Source organism: Rhinopithecus roxellana, chromosome 13 (assembly GCF_007565055.1).
Source record: "Rhinopithecus roxellana isolate Shanxi Qingling chromosome 13, ASM756505v1, whole genome shotgun sequence".
Taxonomy (NCBI): Eukaryota; Metazoa; Chordata; class Mammalia; order Primates; family Cercopithecidae; genus Rhinopithecus; species Rhinopithecus roxellana.
The window spans coordinates 108,546,592-108,565,278 of NC_044561.1; the positions used below are offsets into that span (position 1 = coordinate 108,546,592).

At 48.9% G+C, this 18,687-nt stretch overlaps 1 protein-coding gene across 12 annotated transcripts in view; it reads left to right on the forward strand.

The window, feature by feature from the left end:
• Positions 1–18,687, forward strand: part of EPB41L1 (erythrocyte membrane protein band 4.1 like 1) — a 78,516-nt gene that overhangs the window by 24,603 nt on the left and 35,226 nt on the right. For 6 of the 12 annotated variants that reach the window (XM_030914852.1, XM_030914853.1, XM_030914857.1 and 3 more), the window contains exons 6-13: positions 3,337–3,412; positions 6,084–6,302; positions 8,626–8,713; positions 9,296–9,448; positions 11,524–11,621; positions 11,865–12,040; positions 15,341–15,489; positions 16,461–16,496. In XM_030914852.1, coding sequence (XP_030770712.1) covers positions 3,337–3,412; positions 6,084–6,302; positions 8,626–8,713; positions 9,296–9,448; positions 11,524–11,621; positions 11,865–12,040; positions 15,341–15,489; positions 16,461–16,496 — 995 coding nt within the window. The remainder of the gene's footprint in view (positions 1–3,336; positions 3,413–6,083; positions 6,303–8,625; positions 8,714–9,295; positions 9,449–11,523; positions 11,622–11,864; positions 12,041–15,340; positions 15,490–16,460; positions 16,497–18,687) is intronic. The other 6 variants (XM_030914854.1, XM_030914855.1, XM_030914858.1 and 3 more) reach the window with 2 other exon arrangements.

An 18,687-nucleotide genomic window follows, 5' to 3' on the forward strand; every position in this document is an offset into this window, starting at 1 on the left:
TGTAATCCCAGCTACTTGGGAGGCTGAGGCACTGGGACTGCCTCAAGCGATTCTCTTGAACCCGGGAGGCAGAGGTTGCAGTGAGCTGAGATCACACCACTGCACTCCAGCCTGGGCAACAGAGCAAAACTTCATCTCAAAAAAAGAAAACAAAAAAAAAAGAAAAGAAAGTGCATTCAGATCCATGAGTCCATGTACTCCACATGGCAGATCTTGGGAGAAGCCAGAGCGGGAAGGACAAGTCTAAGGCCCAGAGAAGAGAAACGACTGTGCAGAGTCACACAACAAGTTAGCAGAGGAATCATAAATACATTCAGGATGTCAGCTCTAGAAGGGACCTGCAGAGCTGTCTAGGACAAAGGAGAAGCAGATGATGGGCTGGAAACAGCCACCCTTCTGTCCAGGAATGGTGTAGATTTCAGTAAGCAATGACCCTTTTCTCAGAGGCCCAGAGAGAGGCAGTTATTACCTAAGGTCACAGAGCCAAATGTTGGCTGAGCCAGGTCTTGAGTCCTGGTCTTCCAACACCATCCTGTGCTATTTTCAAGGCCTGGGGTGAAGGCAGATGAGCAGGCCAACAACCTGTCCTTTCTGGCCTAGAGAAAGCATGTTGGGAGGGATGGGGCGGCTCCCAAATGGCAGAAGGGGGAGGTAGGGGGCCTCAGCAAGGCAGCCTGAGCAGTTGGAGACCTGGGACCTCCAGACAGAGATGCCTCCACCCAGGGCCCGTCCCCCTTGGCTGTGGTTGGTCTCTCCTGAACTCCCTGGTCCCCTGGCTGGAAAGCTGTAGCTGAGCCTGTTGCCATGACAGCGGGCAGCTGGGCCTTGGGATGCCAGCTGACTCTGCAGGAGGGGGCTCGAGGAATTCTTCCTGTAGGCTCTGTCAGTTGGAGACAAAGAGGCAGGCAGACAGAGCATGCTCCTCGGGGGGCTGATAGATCCTCCGCCTGGGCTTCAGGCTGTCCCCCAGGAGCCCCAGCCTGGCTGGGAGGCCTGTGTCTCATGACTAAAGAGATTGGAACAGATAGATACAGGCAGCCGAGCGTGTGGTGTTTGGTCAGGACCAGGTGCTTGGGAATGACAGGCCGCTGGACCAAATGGTCAGGTCTCAGCATCACTCCCAAAGGTGGCCTGCAGCCCCTGCCAGCACAGCCCAGGCCTGGTGGATGTCACTCCTTGTAGCCATCCCAAGTCATCGAGTAATAGTCTTGATCCCTAGCAAGCACCTTATCCAGGAGAGCCACAGTCTCTGCCTCTACCCCTGTAACTTCCAGCCATTCATCCTCATCCTGCCTTCTGGTGCCCCAGTAGAGCAATGTTTTGCCCTCTGTGACAGCACCTCAGCCTTCTGAAGGTGGTGCCATTGGTCCTTGTGGCCTGGGCTTCAGAATTGGGTGTACCTCCTCCCAAACCTCAGTGCACCTGGGGCGAGGTAGGGCAAAGTAGGGTACCTGGGGCAAGCTCTCCACCTCTCTGGGTCCCTGCTTCTCCTTGGCCAGTGGATTAGTAGTTCCTGCCTCATGAAGTGGGGGTGACAGTTCAATTAGTTCCTGCCTCATGAAGTGGGGGTGACAGTTCAATGACATATGTATGGACAGCACCAAGCACATAGTAGGTGCTCAGTAGCTGTTTTCTTCTTGCTTCCCTGAGGCAATCTGGTGTGATGGTTAAGCAAACAGATACTGAGGCCAGACTGCCTGGATTTGAATGTTAACTCTATCTGCTTCTGGTGTTGACTGTGCCTCGGTTTCCTCCTCTGTAAAGCAGGGTAATGCTAGTACTTGTATTTACGTTGTGAGGATTAAATGAGTATTACATGTAGAATGGTACCTGCACACAGTAGCACCCAGTATGCATTAGCTATTATTATTTATTATTATGATTGATTATTACCGTTATTATTCCTGAGGTAGGAATTCCTGAGACTATTATTATTCCTTGAAGCTGCTTTTTCCAAGGAGTCGGTGTGGTCAGGTGCCTGGGCTCTGGGGCCAGATGGCCAGAGTTAGGATCCCCATTTTCTACCACTGACTAGCTGAGTGACCCTGAGAGAGTGACTTAACCTCTCAGAATTCATCTATAAAAAAGAAAGTCAACTTCAGGATGATTATGAAGATCGAACCCCATACATGTGCATAAAGTTCTTAGCAAGCGCAGTGACTGGCATCTAGTAAAAGTTTGAGATGTGACATCTGTATGGTGCAGATAGTGGTTACTGCAGAGACAAGGATGGTAGTGGCGATGTGACCTCCAGCGGTCCATGACCACAGCCCTGCCCTGGATGGGCCTCACTTTCTCACTTTGTCAGGGGCCGCTTTGAGCCTGAAACCTGAAATTCCCAGGGGTGGTCTGACCATTGTTGTGGATATGTCGACTTTCGCTAATTTTGTCCAGTACCTCACACCTACCTGCCTTCATCCCCTCTCAAGTGACTACCCCTTCTCTGGGCTTGCAGAGCTTGCTTCCAGCTATAACCTCAGCCTTTATTGCCCTGTGTATCTTCTTAGATGTGTACCATTGGTTTTTCACATCTAAGTGTGGAGGTTAGCATTTATCCCCCTAAAATATCCCTTTGTTACATTTAGCTCATTATATTTGCCTTTTGGGTCTTATTTATAATTCAATCCTGTCATCTGAGATGGAGTCAACATGATACAGGGCAGAGTTTTCCAATGTGTGTTCTGAGAAACATTAATCTTGCAGGATGCTCTGTAAAAAATGGATACAACAGATCAAACCATTTTTGGAAATTCTTGAATGCATGTTTCCCTCAGAGAGCTGCAATGCACAGTAGCAGGGCGAGGACTCTGACAAGTCCAAATTTAAGAAACCTGTTTAATGTGGTATTATTTAGACTTTTTTCTTATCATTGACATACGATGACCCAGACTAGGGTATAGACCAAGGAGCCAGATGGCCTGGGTTTGAACCCCAGCATTGCCGCTTCCAAGTGGGGTGACCTTGGGCTGACTGCTTTACTGCCTGGGCCTCAGTATCTTCATCTATAAAACGGAGCTAATCATAGGACTTACTTACAGGGTTGTGGTGAGGTTTACTGAAGTAATGTTTGTAAAGTAATTAACGGTGTGTCTGGCATGCAGTGTCAGTTTTCTTTCTTTCTTTCTACCTTCCTTCCTACTGCTAGCTCACAAGTCTCTTAACCTGGGCCTCAGTTTGCTAATCTGTCAAATGGGAGTAATGTTCCAGCCTTCCTGATTGGATTGTCCTGAGATTACAGATAGGAGAAGACTTTGAAAAACTGCCCATAGGATGGTGCATCTGGACCACCCAATGGGGTGATAGGGCCTCACTGATCTCTCTCCCATCTCCTCTCAGGTAGCCCCTGGAATTTTGCCTTCACAGTCAAGTTCTACCCACCTGATCCTGCCCAGCTGACAGAAGACATCACAAGGTGAGGGCTGTGGAGGGAGAGGCAGGTGTGCTGGCTGTGTGGGGCTACGGATGAGGGCTCCTGGCCCTGGGGACACAGGCAGTATGTGATAGCAGCTGCAAATGCAGTCTCCTACCAAGGTCAGGCAGACAGCATCAACACAGGAAGCCGACTCATTGTAAGAAACAGTGATGCAAGCACAGTGGTCAGTGGCAGCTGACCCTTGATGTCAGAGGAAGAGGTATCACAGGGAGCTGTGGGGCCCCTTGTAGAGAGGACAGAAGCCACCTAAAACAGTTGCTGTTCCCCTCCGGGCCATCACTGTCATGTAGGAATTGGTCCTGATTGTTGGAATGAACCTAGAGATTAAAGAATAAAAACCACAGTTTCTAAATGTTGGCAACAAATGCAAACTTTAAAATAACATAGCATGGGCCATCTATGCATGGGACATACCAAACCCATGTGAAGGCTGCTGTGCTGGGTGAGCCACCGGTTTGCAGCATTGGGAATATGGAGGGAGTAGAATGGGATGCCTTTGAACGTGGGACTTTGGTCTGCATGCCACTCTGTGCACACGTCAGGCACATGGAAGTCAAGTGGGGCTTGGGACTCCCCACAGTAAAATGAGTGCAAAGCATCCTTCGGAATGGGAGCTTCTGTGGGGTTACCCATTTCTGGAAACCAGAACAGGGGGAAACCCTTCTCTTAAGCCCTTTCCAAAGAGATAGTCTTACTTCATGATATCCTGGGGCTGTGTCATCCAGGTGATGGGCCTTTTACTCCCAACAGAAGATATGGGCTTGGAGTTCCCCTATAGCAGGGGAGGGGCTCCTAAGCCGGCCCCTCTCTCCCATTGGGTCCCTCCTTCACTTTCATGTCGATTGCCTGTTTGCCAGGCCATCGACCAAGGTCAAGATGCTGACTCTGGCCTTGGGAGATAAGACAGATGTTCCTGGAACAGATCAGGCCTGGGCTTTGGCGTCATTAGTCCTAGTTCTGAGCCCTGAGGTCAGGTGTGGGCTAATGTGGCAGCATCAGGATCTGAAACTCCATTCCCAAGTGGACTGTGTGGGTTAGGCCAGCATAGCTTCCGTCCCCCTGGTCTTACCTACTGATACTTCTCCTGTTTGTGCCAGACCCTGGGCACTGTGCTTCCAGGGACACCAGGAAGGAAGTTAGGCCTGCCTAGCACAGATGGCCCTAGGAGATGGGTGCTATAGCAGCTGATTTCGCCAAAAATAGTTAGGCCCGAAATAAACTGGTCAAAACGACAAATTGATTGAAATGAAAGATTGGTCAGAATATTTGGCAGTGATTTCTGAATTTTGAGACTTTTGAATAGAATGCCCATAAGCCTGTACTTGGTGCCAGTGATGTTTGAGCTGCTACTGATTCTGAGTCTATGCCTTGGCCCTGGGCGCACACTGAGGTTGCACATACTTTTTGCCAGGACTTCAGTTCTGACTGAAATAATGTCACAGAGTAGTAAGAATTATATTAAGTAAAAGGTACTTAAAAGAAAAAAGGCCAGATGTGGTGGCTCACACCTGTAATCCCAGCACTTTGGGAGACAATGGCAGGAAGATTGCTTGAGACCAGAGTTTGAGACCAGTCTGGGCAACATGGCGAAACCCTGTCTCCACCAAAAATACAAAAATTAGCTGGGCGTGGGGCACGTGGCTGTAATCCCAGCTACTCAGGAGGCTGAGGCAGGAGAATCGCTTGAACCTGGGAGGCGGAGGTTGCAGCGAGCTGAGATCACGCCACCGCACTCCAGCCTGGGTGACAGAGTGAGACTCCATCTCAAAAAAAGAAAAAGAAAAAAGAAGTAGGCAATTGAAAAAAAATGGTGAAACATAACAAAAATGGACAGGGAGGCATCATTGGCTAAAAATGAAACTTTTTTTTTTAATACATAGTAACCAAAAAAGCAATAAAAATGGTTTTAAATGGTTCTAAAATTGTAAAATCGTCCAAGTGTGCATAAAAGTTATAAAAAATCATGGCCTGGTAGTTGGAAATGTTCCTTTAAACCAATTTGTTTTCAGACAATTTACTTAGAGCTGGAGGCAAAATAAGAAAGTTTTGGGAAAGCATTGGCAAGCAGGTTCATCCGGGCAATGGAATACAGTGTGGAAGTTAAAATGAATGGGGCAGAGTTACATGTGCTGACATGGGAGGGCTCTAAGGCCTGGGTATGAAAAAGTGAGCTGTTAGAATCAGAGGCAGCATTTGATGCCATTTACAGGTAAGAAACACCCATAAATCAAAACCACATGCATTTCTGGTCATCAAGAGGAAATTTAGAGTCACCTCTAAAGTGTGCATTTTTTCCTCAATATGAATACAGTATATTACTTGTATAATTAAAACTACATGACATTTTGTAATGGCCAAACCAGCAAAGTAGTCCTATTTAGCTTGAAATTGAGTTAGAAATTGAAAATGCTCTCATAATAGAAAACAAATCCCTCAAATTTAGAAATGCACAAAAATGCTTAAAGTCATGTGAAATGTTGCAAAACCATCTCACGAGACATACCCAGATTGTCAACATATGAAGCGCCAGTGTCTACAAACATCCTTTTCTGCTGAGCTGTGTTCTGTTTGGTTCTGATGGACAGCTGTGTTTGGGGGATCTAGGGAGGAGTAGGGCCCTGTGCCCATGCTGGCTCTCTCCTATCTCCAGATACTACCTGTGCCTGCAGCTGCGGGCAGACATCATCACGGGCCGGCTGCCCTGCTCCTTTGTCACGCATGCCCTACTGGGCTCCTACGCTGTGCAGGCCGAACTGGGCGACTATGATGCTGAGGAGCATGTGGGCAACTATGTCAGCGAGCTCCGCTTCGCCCCTAACCAGACCCGGGAGCTGGAGGAGAGGATCATGGAGCTGCATAAGACATACAGGTAAGAGGGTGACAGCCAGGGCCTTCTGTGGCTCCTTGGCCAGTGGGAGCCTTCCTTGCAGGCCTGAATGTCCTAGGCCGCCGCATACTGTGCTGTTTGTACCGCACCTGGCTCTGCCCCTAACTTGAGGTATACCTGAGAGCAAATCATCTCTGTAAATAGGAACGATAGTGACTGGCTGTATGGCCTTGATGACCTTTTGGGACCCAAGTTTCTTAAACTCCTCTATAGGTGTGATAATTCCCTGTCCTTGGCCTCTGAGAATCAGTTTATCTGCCAGCTAGAGATAATAATCACTACTGTGTCTCTAAGTAAGTGTCCTGATGTCTAGATCTTGGTATAGAGTTCAAAAGTTTGGACCCAAAAGCCAGCCTGCTAGGGTTCCTATACTGGCTCTGCCACTTTCTAACCAGGGGATCTCAGGAAGGTCATTTCACTTCCTATGCTTTGGTTTCCTCATCTGTTCAAGGTGGATGCTGTTAAACCCACCTTGTAGGATTGTTCGGAAGCCTAAATAGCACATATTAAAGGCACACTGCATGTTGGCTGTTAGTGTTGCTGTCTGTGGATTGAGGAGTTGAATAGTTGATTGTGCAGGGGAAAGTACCTTGTTTCAGCAGTTGGATGATAATTAACTAGTGTGACTATAGGCTGGTTATTTAACCTCTCTAAGCCCAATTTTTCACCTGCATATGTACGAAGTTAGATTATCAGTGTCTCTCAACTATTGGCATTTGGGGCAGGAGAATTCATTGTGCAGAATGTTCAGCATCCCTGGGACCCGGCAAATGCCCGTAACACCTTCTCAGTCATTGTAACAACCCAGATACTCCACTTCGCCATTGCTTCTGTACAGGTTCCCCTGGAGAGGAACCCTCAAAACGAAATGATTTGTAGGGTCCTTTTAAGCTGGAAGTATTCGGGACTGTAAGTCCAGGATTGTTATGGGGACTCAGTATGATTAATAATGTGAAGGTTCATTATAAACTGTAAAGTGCTGCACCCAGGGAAAGGAGTATGGTGATATTGTCTCATTACTATTGAGGATGGAGGGAATTAGGAGGCTCTTGTTCTGTGGCCTTCATCTGGAGAGGAGGGCCAGGGCCAGATGTGGAGTGATCGTGTATGTGGGGAAGAGCCTGCTGGGGTGTGATGAATGCTAGGTCAAGGGTGGCAGATGCTGTCTCTGAGAATCGCACACTAACTCTGCTTGGTTAATAGTGACTGCTGTGATGTTGTGTTGAGTAGGACACTGATTCCTTACAATGCCCAGGTTAGCAATGTCCACCTGGGCATAGGAATAGGGAGTAGTGGCCTGTCTGCCATCTATTTGTCATCCCTGTCCTAGATAGCAAGACATCTTAGGATTTGCAAGAGCCATAATAATTCAGAGAACGATGTTCAGATCGATGTGGGCTGGAGAAATACTAACGGCTGTGCCTACAGCTCTTTGGACCTAAAGCACACTGACATCTCATGTCCGGGTATCCCACACAGCAGCCCAGAAGTAGACAGGTCACAGGAAACTGAGGCCTGGAGGATATACAAGCCCTGTAATGAAGTGATTAGGAGCATAAACTCTGAAGTCAAACAAATCCTGACTCTTCTCCTTCATAGCAGTGTGGTCTTGGACAAGTTACTTAATGTCTCTGTGCCGGTTTTCTGATCTGTAAAATGAGAAGAAGAATAATACCTATCTTACAGAGTTGTTACGAGGATTCAGTGAGTTAATATGTGTAAAGTGCTTAGAACAGTAACCAGCACATAGTACTCAATAAATGTTTGCTCTGACTAAGTATAAAATATAGTCCAAGTTTCCTGGCAGCCAAAGCAAAGAAGGAACTTGATTAATTACATAACTCTTCTCTTTGGAAAGGAGAATGTGCACCTGTTCCTTAGGAGAGATTAAGTGGCTTCTGATACTAAATTCTGCAAGAAATATCCCATGTGGGTAATAATTTAGGAGCCCTTGGGTGGTTATAATGAACAATGTCCTTAACAATGGTTTTATGGTCATGGAAAAGTAGAATTTATAGCTCACAGTCAATTCAGTGGCAGAATGAGGCAAAAATCCTGACTCCCAGCTCAGCCCTCTGGACTAACAAGACTGGACTTGAGCTTTGGCAGAAGATGGGGGTTGGGTGGGCTGAAGTGGGAGTTGGGGTATACCCTCCTGCTCTGAGGAAAGAGGGAAAGGATTAGGGTGGGGCTCAGCATATTTGACTTCACAGAATCATGGGTTCTGATGGTGGCCACCTTTGGCCAGCAGGACTCAAGCCTGGGCCTTTCCCTTGGTCACCTGTGATCACTTTCTTTCCCTAAGGGGGATGACCCCAGGAGAAGCAGAAATCCACTTCTTAGAGAACGCCAAGAAGCTTTCCATGTATGGAGTAGACCTGCACCATGCCAAGGTACCACCGGCTTCCTGGGTTCCCCTAGTGTCTGGGTGGTGCCCCCAAAGAACTATCAGGCTTTTCCCTAGGGCTTGGTGTGCCAGACCCTGTGTTACCTCCAACTTGAAACCTTTTCTGTTCTCATTCTCATTCCTTGAAGTTCCATAACCTTTTATTTTCTCATGATCTGTATCCTTTTCTCCATGTATTTTATTTATGAACCTGTTTGAGCCCCCGCTAGATTGGGAGCATTGTGAGGGAAAGACGTAGGCCTTAGTTTCTTTCTGTATTCCTAGCACCTGGCACATAGCCTGGCACCAAGTATGTGCCAGTAAATGTTCGCTGGGTGAATGTGTGATTGAGTGATTGACAGAGCAAATGATCAGACAAGTGAGTGGGTGAATAAATACCTAAATGGAAGAGTGAATGACTGAATGACTATGGGAGGGATTGGTCAGTGGGACTCCATCATGGAGGCTCTAACCCTGATCCTGAGAGCTCATTACAAGCAGCGCACAGGGCGGTGTGTTCGGGGTGGGTGGCAGGCTGTCCCCAGGCATGGACCCCGGGCCTTCCATTCCATGGTCTCTTCTCATGCAGGACTCTGAGGGCATCGACATTATGTTAGGCGTCTGTGCCAATGGCCTGCTTATCTACCGGGACCGGCTGAGAATCAACCGCTTTGCCTGGCCCAAGATCCTCAAGATCTCCTACAAAAGGAGTAACTTCTATATCAAGATCCGGCCTGGGGAGGTGAGCCTGCCTTGGGAAACCCTCCTCCTCACCAGAATCAACTAGAAAGGAGTGAACCCCAGCAGCCGGGGCTGGGCTGCCAACACACACACACACATACACACATACACACACACACAGAGAGAGAGAGAGAGAGAGAGAGAGAAGAGCCTAAATAAAAGTATAACTGGCTGGGCGTGGTGGCTTACACCTGTAATCCCAAAACTTTGGGAGGCCGAGATGGGCAGATCACAAGTTCAGGAGATCAAGACCACCCTGGTTAATATGGTGAAACCCCATCTCTACTAAAAAATAAAAAAAAATTAGCCAGGCGTGCTGGCGGGCGCGTGTAGTCCCAGCTACTTGGGAGGCTGAGGCAGGAGAATGGCATGAACCCAGGAGGCAGAGCTTGCAGTGGGCTGAGATTGCGCCACTGCACTCCAGCCTGGGTGACAGAGTGAGACTCTGTCTCAAAAAATAAATAAATAAATAAATAAATAAAAATAAAAAATAAAAGTATCACCACATACAGCCAGGTGCGGTGGCTCACACCTGTAATCCCAGCACTTTAGAAGGTCGAGGTGGGTGGTTCACATGAGGTCAGAAGTTCGAGACCAGCCTGGCCAACATGGTGAAACCCTATCTCTACTAAAAATACAAAATTAGCTGGCACTGTACTCCAGCCTGGGCGAGCAAGACTCTGTCTCAAAAAAAAAAAAAAAAAAAAAAAAGAGAAAAATAAAAACAGAAGAAGAAGTATAACCACATATATTCAGGTCACACAGATAAATGAATATATGTCTGTGTAAAGTTCATGTATTTACTTACATGTAAGTATGGAAGTTTGTACACATTCTAAGATACACAGACTCGACTATACATACAACACACACAGATGCAAACATGTAGATGTCTGCACCTCTTTTCCTTCAGTTCCCCACATCTCACCCATCAAAAGGCCCATTTGGTCGTAACGTCTGCTTCTCTTCCTCTCTGTCACACCCGCCTCCAGTAGCCCCCATCTTTCACCTGTGCCTATGAGGGCCTTCTCACTGCCCTCTGCCCTCCCTCGCCCCTGGTGCTCATCAGGCCATTTTCCTCATAGCTGCCAGAGAGATCTTAAAACGTCCCTTAAATCAGATCATGGCAAGCCCACTCCCCCTTCCCACCCACACCCTTGCTTACACCTTTCAGGAACTCTCTTTAATTCTTGAGCTGAACTCCAAACTCCTTCCATGGCCACCTATCTCTCCCACCTATCCCTTGCCACACTGCCCCACACCCAAGGTGCTTTAGCCTCTTTGGCCTTGAGATCTTTGAATAAGTCAAGCTCTTTCCTGACTGGGTGCTTCGCATTTGATGTTTCCTGTACCTGAAAGTGTCTCCCTGTCTTGCTTCTCACATAGCTGGTTCCTTCCCATTCTTCAAATGTCAGTTCAAGATCACCTAAATCTAGGTCTAGAGGGGATCCCCTGCTCTTCCTTAGACGGCAGAAGCCCCCATGCCTTCCCAGTTCTGCCATACCACATATCTCCCTTCATTTCCCCTGATCAGTGTCTGCAATTATCTTGTTTGCTTATTTATTATTAGAGGCTCCCCTACCCCCACTAGAATCTTCTGCCTTGATCTCCATGTATCTCTAGTGTTTAGCGCTGGACCCATCACAGAGTTAGGGCTCTGTCACCCTTATTGATTCAGTGAATGAACAGACCAAAGTCGCAGATGCCTGAGAAGAGTTCAGAAAGGATGACTCACGTCTATAATCCCAGCATTTTGGGAGGCTGAGGTGGGAGGATTGCTTGAGCCCAGGAGTTGGAGACCAGTCTAGGCAACATAATGAGACCCATTCTCTACAAAAAATTAGCCAGTGTGGTGTCTGACTGTAGTCCCAGCTACTTGGGAGGCTGAGCAGGAGGATCTCTTGAGTTCAAGGTTACAGTGAGCTATGATTGGCCACCGCACTCCACCCTGGGCAAATGATCGAGACCCCGTGTCTCAAGAAAACATTAAACAAATAAAATAAAAACACTAAGAATGGTCTAGTGGCGAGAGTGAGCTCAGGCCCTGCCTCTAACCTGCCCTTCTTGGTTTTCCAGTATGAGCAATTTGAGAGCACAATTGGCTTTAAACTCCCAAACCACCGGTCAGCCAAGAGACTGTGGAAGGTCTGCATCGAGCATCACACATTCTTCCGGTGAGCCTGACCTTGGATGGGGTAATGGGGATGGGGCAGAGACCATGTGTATGGAGGGGAGCGGGGGAGGAGTTAGTGAGAACGCTAGGAATGTCCTCCTCCCTTTCCCCAAGTCCCTCCCTTCCTGGGCCACTTTGAATTGTCGTAGTTGGTGGGGTAGTGGGATGAAAGGCCAGCTGTGGTCTAACTTTGGGCCTGGCAGTACAGGTTTGATTCCCCCTCCCCTGCATCCCTCTGCTGCAGGCTGGTGTCCCCTGAGCCCCCACCCAAGGGCTTCCTGGTGATGGGCTCCAAGTTCCGGTACAGTGGGAGGACCCAGGCACAGACCCGCCAGGCCAGCGCCCTCATTGACCGGCCTGCACCCTTCTTTGAGCGTTCTTCCAGCAAACGGTACACCATGTCCCGCAGCCTTGATGGAGGTATGGCCCAAACTGGAGGGCTGGGGGGAATGGTCTTTAGAGGGAAGTGGGGGAGTGGGCATGCCGGGTTCTGCAGAATGAGCAGGAAAATGGTAGACGCATCCCAAGTTCATCTGCACCAGGCTGGCCCCTCAAGACCAGTGCTGTCCCTGGGCAGCTCTTGGTGGCTTAGTCCCAACCTAGAGCTCAATTCCACTTGAGATGTGACACTACCACTCTCTGGATTTCCCACAACTTCCCTGAGTTGTGGTCTTTTGGGGTCCCAGGTTCAGCCATATGATTTGGGCCACCTACCCAAGAAGCTTAGCGATCCACCGGTCATCATGATACTAGGGGAATGGTGTCTTGTGACTGCGGTGTGGAGCCGATGATGCCTTGTCTGCTGGGAGGCCAGGGCATTGTTCTTGGTCATTCTTTTGGTTTTACTGGGCTCTGGGCTGATTGACAATCTGACCACATGGCACTCTCCACTGTCTCCATTTCTGTTGGGCTGATAGGTGCCCTTAACATCAATGAAAACTGGCCCTATATAGTCCTGTAGCAAGCAGACAGGGCTTAAAATGTGGTGCACAAACCATGTCTCATCAGAGTCGCCTGTGAGATTGTCAAACACAAAAATTCCCAGGTTCTGCCCCAGACCTACTAAATCAGCATCCTTCAGGGCCCAAGTCTCTCCCCAGGATGTACACACTCGAGTTGTACGTGATGTTCAGAAGTCACATGGGCCACTGGGGAAATTCAGAATTATGCAGATCTGAGTTTAAATCTCGGCCTTGACAGTCACTGTGGGCTGTTCTCTGAACACTGGAAGTGGTTCATAAATATCTGAATGAATGGATGGGTGACCTTAAGCAACTTATGTAACTCCCTGAGCCTGTTTCCTCTTCTACAAAATAAATATTACCTATTTTGCTGTGTTCTAGGGAAAACTAAATGAGATCATCCCTAGAAAATATTCTGTGACATATAGTAGCACCTGAAGAAATTGTACCCATTCTTATTGTTTTTAGGTTTGTAGAGAGTGGCTTAAAGGTGGGAAGTGGGGGCTGAGCATGGTGGCTTATGCCTGTAATCCCAGCACTTTGGGAGGCCAAGGTGGTCAGATCACCTGAGGTCAGGAGTTCGAGACCAGCCTAACCAATATGATGAAACCCCTGTCTCTACTAAAAATACAAAAATTAGCTGGGCGTGGTGGCATGCGCCAGTAATCTCAGCTACTCAGGAGGCTGAAATAGGAGAATTGCTTGGACCCCAGAGGAGGAGGTTGCAGTAAGCTGAGATCACACTATTACACTCCAGCCTGGGCAACAAAGCGAGACTCCATCTCAAAAAAAAAAAAAAAAAAAAAAGGCCAGGCACAGTGGCTCACTCCTGTAATCCCAACACTTCGGGAGGCCAAGGGGGGTGGATCATGAGGTCAAGAGATCAAGACCATCTAGGCCAACATGGTGAAACCCCATCTGCACTAAAAATACAAAGATTAGCTGGGTATGGTGGCAGGCGCCTGTAGTCTCAGCTACTCGGGAGGCTGAGGCAGGAGAATCACTTGAACCTGGGAGGCGGAGGTTGCAGTGAGCCGAGATTGTACCACTGCACTCTAGCCTGGCGATAGAGCGAGACTCCATCTCAAAAAAAAAAAAAAAAAAAAAAGTGGGAAGTAGGGACTTGGGTGGGGAAACCATAGATGCTCCCAGAACACCTTGGAGCAGGCCTCCAGGCAAGTTAGTTCTACTTATATTTTCTGAGTATTATATGTGTGTCAGGCCTTGTGTTGGGTCCTGGGTATAGTATTTAGAGTGAATAGGTTTGGCCCTTCCCTTTGAGGAGCTCGTAGAATAGCAGGTTTGTAAGCATTTGTTGTGGTTCAAGCAATGGGAGAAGCATGTGTAGAATGTAGAGCAGCTGTGAGGAGGGAGGAATTAAGTTTAGAAGGGGCAGAAAGGGCTCTGCAGAAAGGGTGCTAACTGGGCAGGGTTTTGAAGGATACCTAGGAGTTTGCCAGGTGATCAAGAAAGTCTGATACTTTTTCTGGTATACGAAAGTGAGACCTGTCTCAGGACTCCTGTGCATGTTTGAAAGATGTGTAGTTCTGCTAGGGTTTGTCTGAGGCTGAAGAAGCTCCTTCTTCTCCTTGGGTAGACAGAGGACAGAAAACTGGGGTTTATGCAAAGGGAAAGGTCCCTCCCCTGTAGCTTCCATTACTATGTCAGGGGCCAAACAAAGCCCAGATTCTGGCAGGCAGCAGAGGTTAGCCTAGAGCTAGTGAAGCTCATCAGAGAGGAACAGAACATGGAGTCTAAGCCAGGAGGCCTCAGTCCCTATCCCAACTCACCAAAAGGTCACCAGTGGGATATTTCCCCACTTGACGTCTCCAGTCATCCTCTGTAAAATGGGGATAAGCCAGTCCCATTCCAGCCATCAACACAGGGTATTGTGTAAATCAAATGAAATATATGCATAAATGTGTACTTTGCAAAGTGAGTGTATATGAATAGAAAGGATAATTATCCTCTTTTTAAAATCTAGGCCAACCCCAAGGATAATCTGAGCTCTGGTTATTTTAAACCCGTGTTTTTCAGCCTATTTTCCACCAAGACACAATCCATGGGCATAGTCAGATTATGCCCAATGCCTGATGCAAAGTCTAGTTCCACCCCTTCCTTTCCTATTCAGAAAAGCATTTTGGAATACCAGTGAGTGAGAAAGGTGTTATTGCAGGGATCTCCCTGAATTCTCCCTAATTTATAAAGAAGGTAAATTAGTTGCAAACTTAAGACTTTAGCTTTCACTAGTAAAGCTAATCTCACAATATTTGTGTGTTGCTAAATAATGATCAGGTGAGTATTTAACCACAACCACCACAACCAAAACAGCAACATTTATGGGCTGCCATTGATGGAAGGCTCACTCTGTGCTAGCCATTCTTCCATAAGTACTTATATACATTAGCTTGTTCATTCTTCACCTCCTCTTTCTAAAGCAGGCACTGCTTCTAGATAAGGAAACCAAGACCCAGAAATATTGTGTAATTTACCCAAGGTCATACAGTCAAGAAGAGATGGATTTGAGATTTGAACCCAGGTTCTAGTGCTGTAGAAACCAGGAAGGAGTCCTGGGCTGGGAGGCAGGTCTGCCACTTACCGGCCACGTGACCAGAAGTCTACTTCACACCTCTGGGCAACGGGTGAGGGGTGTGGAAGAGTTGGCTCCACTCCAGGCGTGGTTGGGCAGGGCCAGGCTGGTTCTCTGTTCTCCGGGAGGGGTCTCACATGGTTGCCCGGCTATCTCCACCCACTTCAGCAGAGTTCTCCCGCCCAGCCTCTGTCAGTGAGAACCACGATGCAGGGCCTGATGGTGACAAGCGGGAGGAGGATGGCGAGTCTGGGGGGCGACGGTCAGAGGCTGAGGAAGGAGAGGTCAGGACTCCAACCAAGATCAAGGAGCTAAAGGTAGGAGCCTGGCTTTCTCGTACCCTCTGCCCTGGGGATCAGGAGGCTGACCTGAGGTCTACCCTTGGCCTTGGCCTTCATATGCCCCCAGCTGTTGCCAAGCACCCTTGCTATGGAGTCCACCATGGGCAGGGCCTTGCCTTTGGGTCATCTCTCAATACCTGGCCCTTGCTGGGATGGGGTGGGCGTGGGGGTGGGCATGCTGCCTGCCCTGTACTCTCCCCAGCTTTGCCCTACTTTTCCAGAGGGCCACTCTGTCCCTTAAAGGACTCAGGCCTCCTTTTGCACACTCTTAATTTGCCCCTTTGACTGGGATCTGGATCTGCACTGCTCTCTTCCTTCTCAGAGCATGACCGGGTGTCACCAACAGCTCTCAGGAGTGTGAGGTTCAAGTGTGTCCCCTTCCTACTTCCCCATGCCCCACTCAGGTGCACACACACACTCCCAGTATCTGTGTGTACATGCTTATGCAGGAGTGCATGACCTCAGCCTCACATGCATTTAATAACATATGTATGCACCCGTCACCCTTAGATCCATGCACACCGATGTGTAAACAACATGCACACACACAGCTGTGTGCACGCACAGGCCAGGGAGAGCTTCCTCTTGGTGTAGTTGTTCAGCAGGTTTCTTTCCATCTCCCTTGTGAGCACAGGGCCTTGAACATGCTCCCACTGACAGCAAGAGACAGGGAACTCCTTTCTCATATCCCACCTGCCCAGTATGGCTCTGCCCACTTGGCCTCTAGTTGCCTTCTCTGCCTTCCTGGGACAGCGCCCTGCTTCACGCCTGCACCTTCTTCTGACTATCTCACTGCCCTGCTGGTGGCCCACCCAGCTGCCCTGGCCTCCACTTGGTCGAGTGTGAGTGCTCTGGGCTCCTTGCTGGACCAAGCCCATCGTGGCATCTCTAATCCATCTGCTCTACTGACCCTGCTGCTTTCTTTCCCTCCTACCACATCCCACTAGCCGGAGCAGGAAACCACGCCGAGACACAAGCAGGAGGTACTGCATGCAACCTGTCCCTCCCTACCCAGCCTTTCCTATCCCCAGCTCATTTGTCACCATCCCACAGTCCATCCCAGGCTCACTTCCGTGGCACCATCTCAGCTTCAACTTCATCTCTGGTCCCCAGCCATTGCCCTCTGCAGCCGCCCTTGCTCCCCACTCCGCCACCCACTAAGCTTATCTCTCTAGCTCCCTTCTTAGACTCTCCTAGCCAATTGGCCATCTCTCCCTTCTTCCTCAGCCCTCCCACCCTCTCCCTAGCTCACCCGGTCCTCCATACTTGCAGCTCACCTGCTGACCATCCCACCTGCACCACCAGCTCTTTCAGGCCATTCTGTGCTTTCATATAGCTCATCTCCCCCCACCCACCCCTTCCCTAGATTCATCTCCTCCCCGACAGCACTGTTTGGTCTCGCCTCCATCTCATCTGTGTCCCCTGTGTCCTCACCCCAAGCTTCTTTTTGTATCTATTGGCAGCCAGATGTGGGAGTGGGGATTGCGGTGGGGAGGGAGGCACCTCAGAGCACATCTGCATCTGCCCCAACTCCAGTCCGACACCTCCCCCAGGCAGGGTTGACTCCTGCTCAACTCTGGCAAAAACCTCCTCCTCTTCTCTTCCTTTCCTCGTCTTCTTCCCATATGTTGCTTCCCCCAAATTATTCCTCCCATGTTAACCACTTCTTGTCTCTCACACAGTCACTAACTCTTTATCTGAACTTTAACTGCAAGAGAAGTGGGTTTATTCTTGGGCTGCCAAGGGAAAGGGCCAGAGACTGGGACATAAGAAGAGCCTTACCTTGGAGTTCTGAGATCTGGGTTTCAACCCCACTTCTGCCACCAACTCTTTGAAGGTCTTGGGAAATTCCCCTCAGACTCCAGTCCCCTGTCTGCACAGCAAAGCATTCAGACTAGGTTTCTCCAATGCCCTTAACCTTTAAGGATCCCAGGATCCCAGGATCCCACTGCTTCGTGTAGCCTTCAAGGACATGACACACCCATGGAGGCAGTGGGGCAGGTTTGGAATGGAAGATGACAAGCCACATCTCAGGTTGGGACTTACTACCCATTGTAGCCCAAACCCCCTCCCTGTGCAAATGCCATCAGGTTTGACTTCTCAGACAGCCATTGTCCCGAGGGCAGCTCAGCTTGGGAAGGGATGCCCAAGGAACAGACAAATGTCTGGAGGGAAAGCAGGAGCCTCACTGGGATTGGTTTCCTTCCTGAGATAGCTTAGGAGTCAGCCATAGTGGATCCTTGGGTACCAGAGATGAGCCCAGGGGAAGATTCTAGCTTTGTCCAAGGGTAAGCTTACCTTCCAGCGGTTCTTCCAGAATTACCTGATCTGACTTTAATAAGCTGAGATTGTCCATTTCTTGTCCTGAATTGAGTTAACATGAATTTTTAAACAGTCTTACAGATAAGGGTCCTTGGGCTGCCAGCCACCACTTTGCCCCAGAAGTAGCCAGATAAACAGCTTTGGCAGGTCCCTGCCAGCTCCTGCACAAAGCTCGTCCTCCCTTGACCTAAGGAGATGACTCTGTCATGCTGCACTAACTTGAGCACAGACTTGGTAGTTTAATGGGGAACACTACCTGTATAGTTAGAATCCTACAACTCCAGCTATACCTGGCTCAATTCTTATGTCCAGCCATGGGACTTACCATTCTTCTTCCTGGTCTCTAATTCTCCTAATCTTCCCGAACACTCTACAGCATTCTAGTTTTCTCTATCTGGCTATATCTCACCCTGTCTGCTATTGGTGAGTCAGTACCTGAAAGTTATCTGGAAGGTCCAGGGTGGTTGGGGAAGGTAGTGGCCCATCACAGAGGAGACTAGACTGCCCCTGGTCTCTAGTGTGGGAGCTTGGCCATTCTTCTGAATGTCCCTGGCTTGAGGAGGATCTGTACTGTGGGCCTCCCCAGGGCCTGAGCAGTTGTGCATGTTGGTCTAGGAGGGGCCCAGACTGGACATCCCGCTAAGTATAGTGGCCCAAGTCTTGGCCAGAAAGTGGACACTGGGATCCAGGAGGGATCTAGGAGGCCCCTGAATGAGCCAGAGCAGCCCAGTGAACAGGATTAGTGAGTTATTATAGCTCTCTGGCAGTTGCTGCCTGCTATGCTGTGGTTGTAACCAGAGGGAAGTCACCTCTGTGACTAAGACTGGGCTTGTAGCACCAAAGGGAACTCAC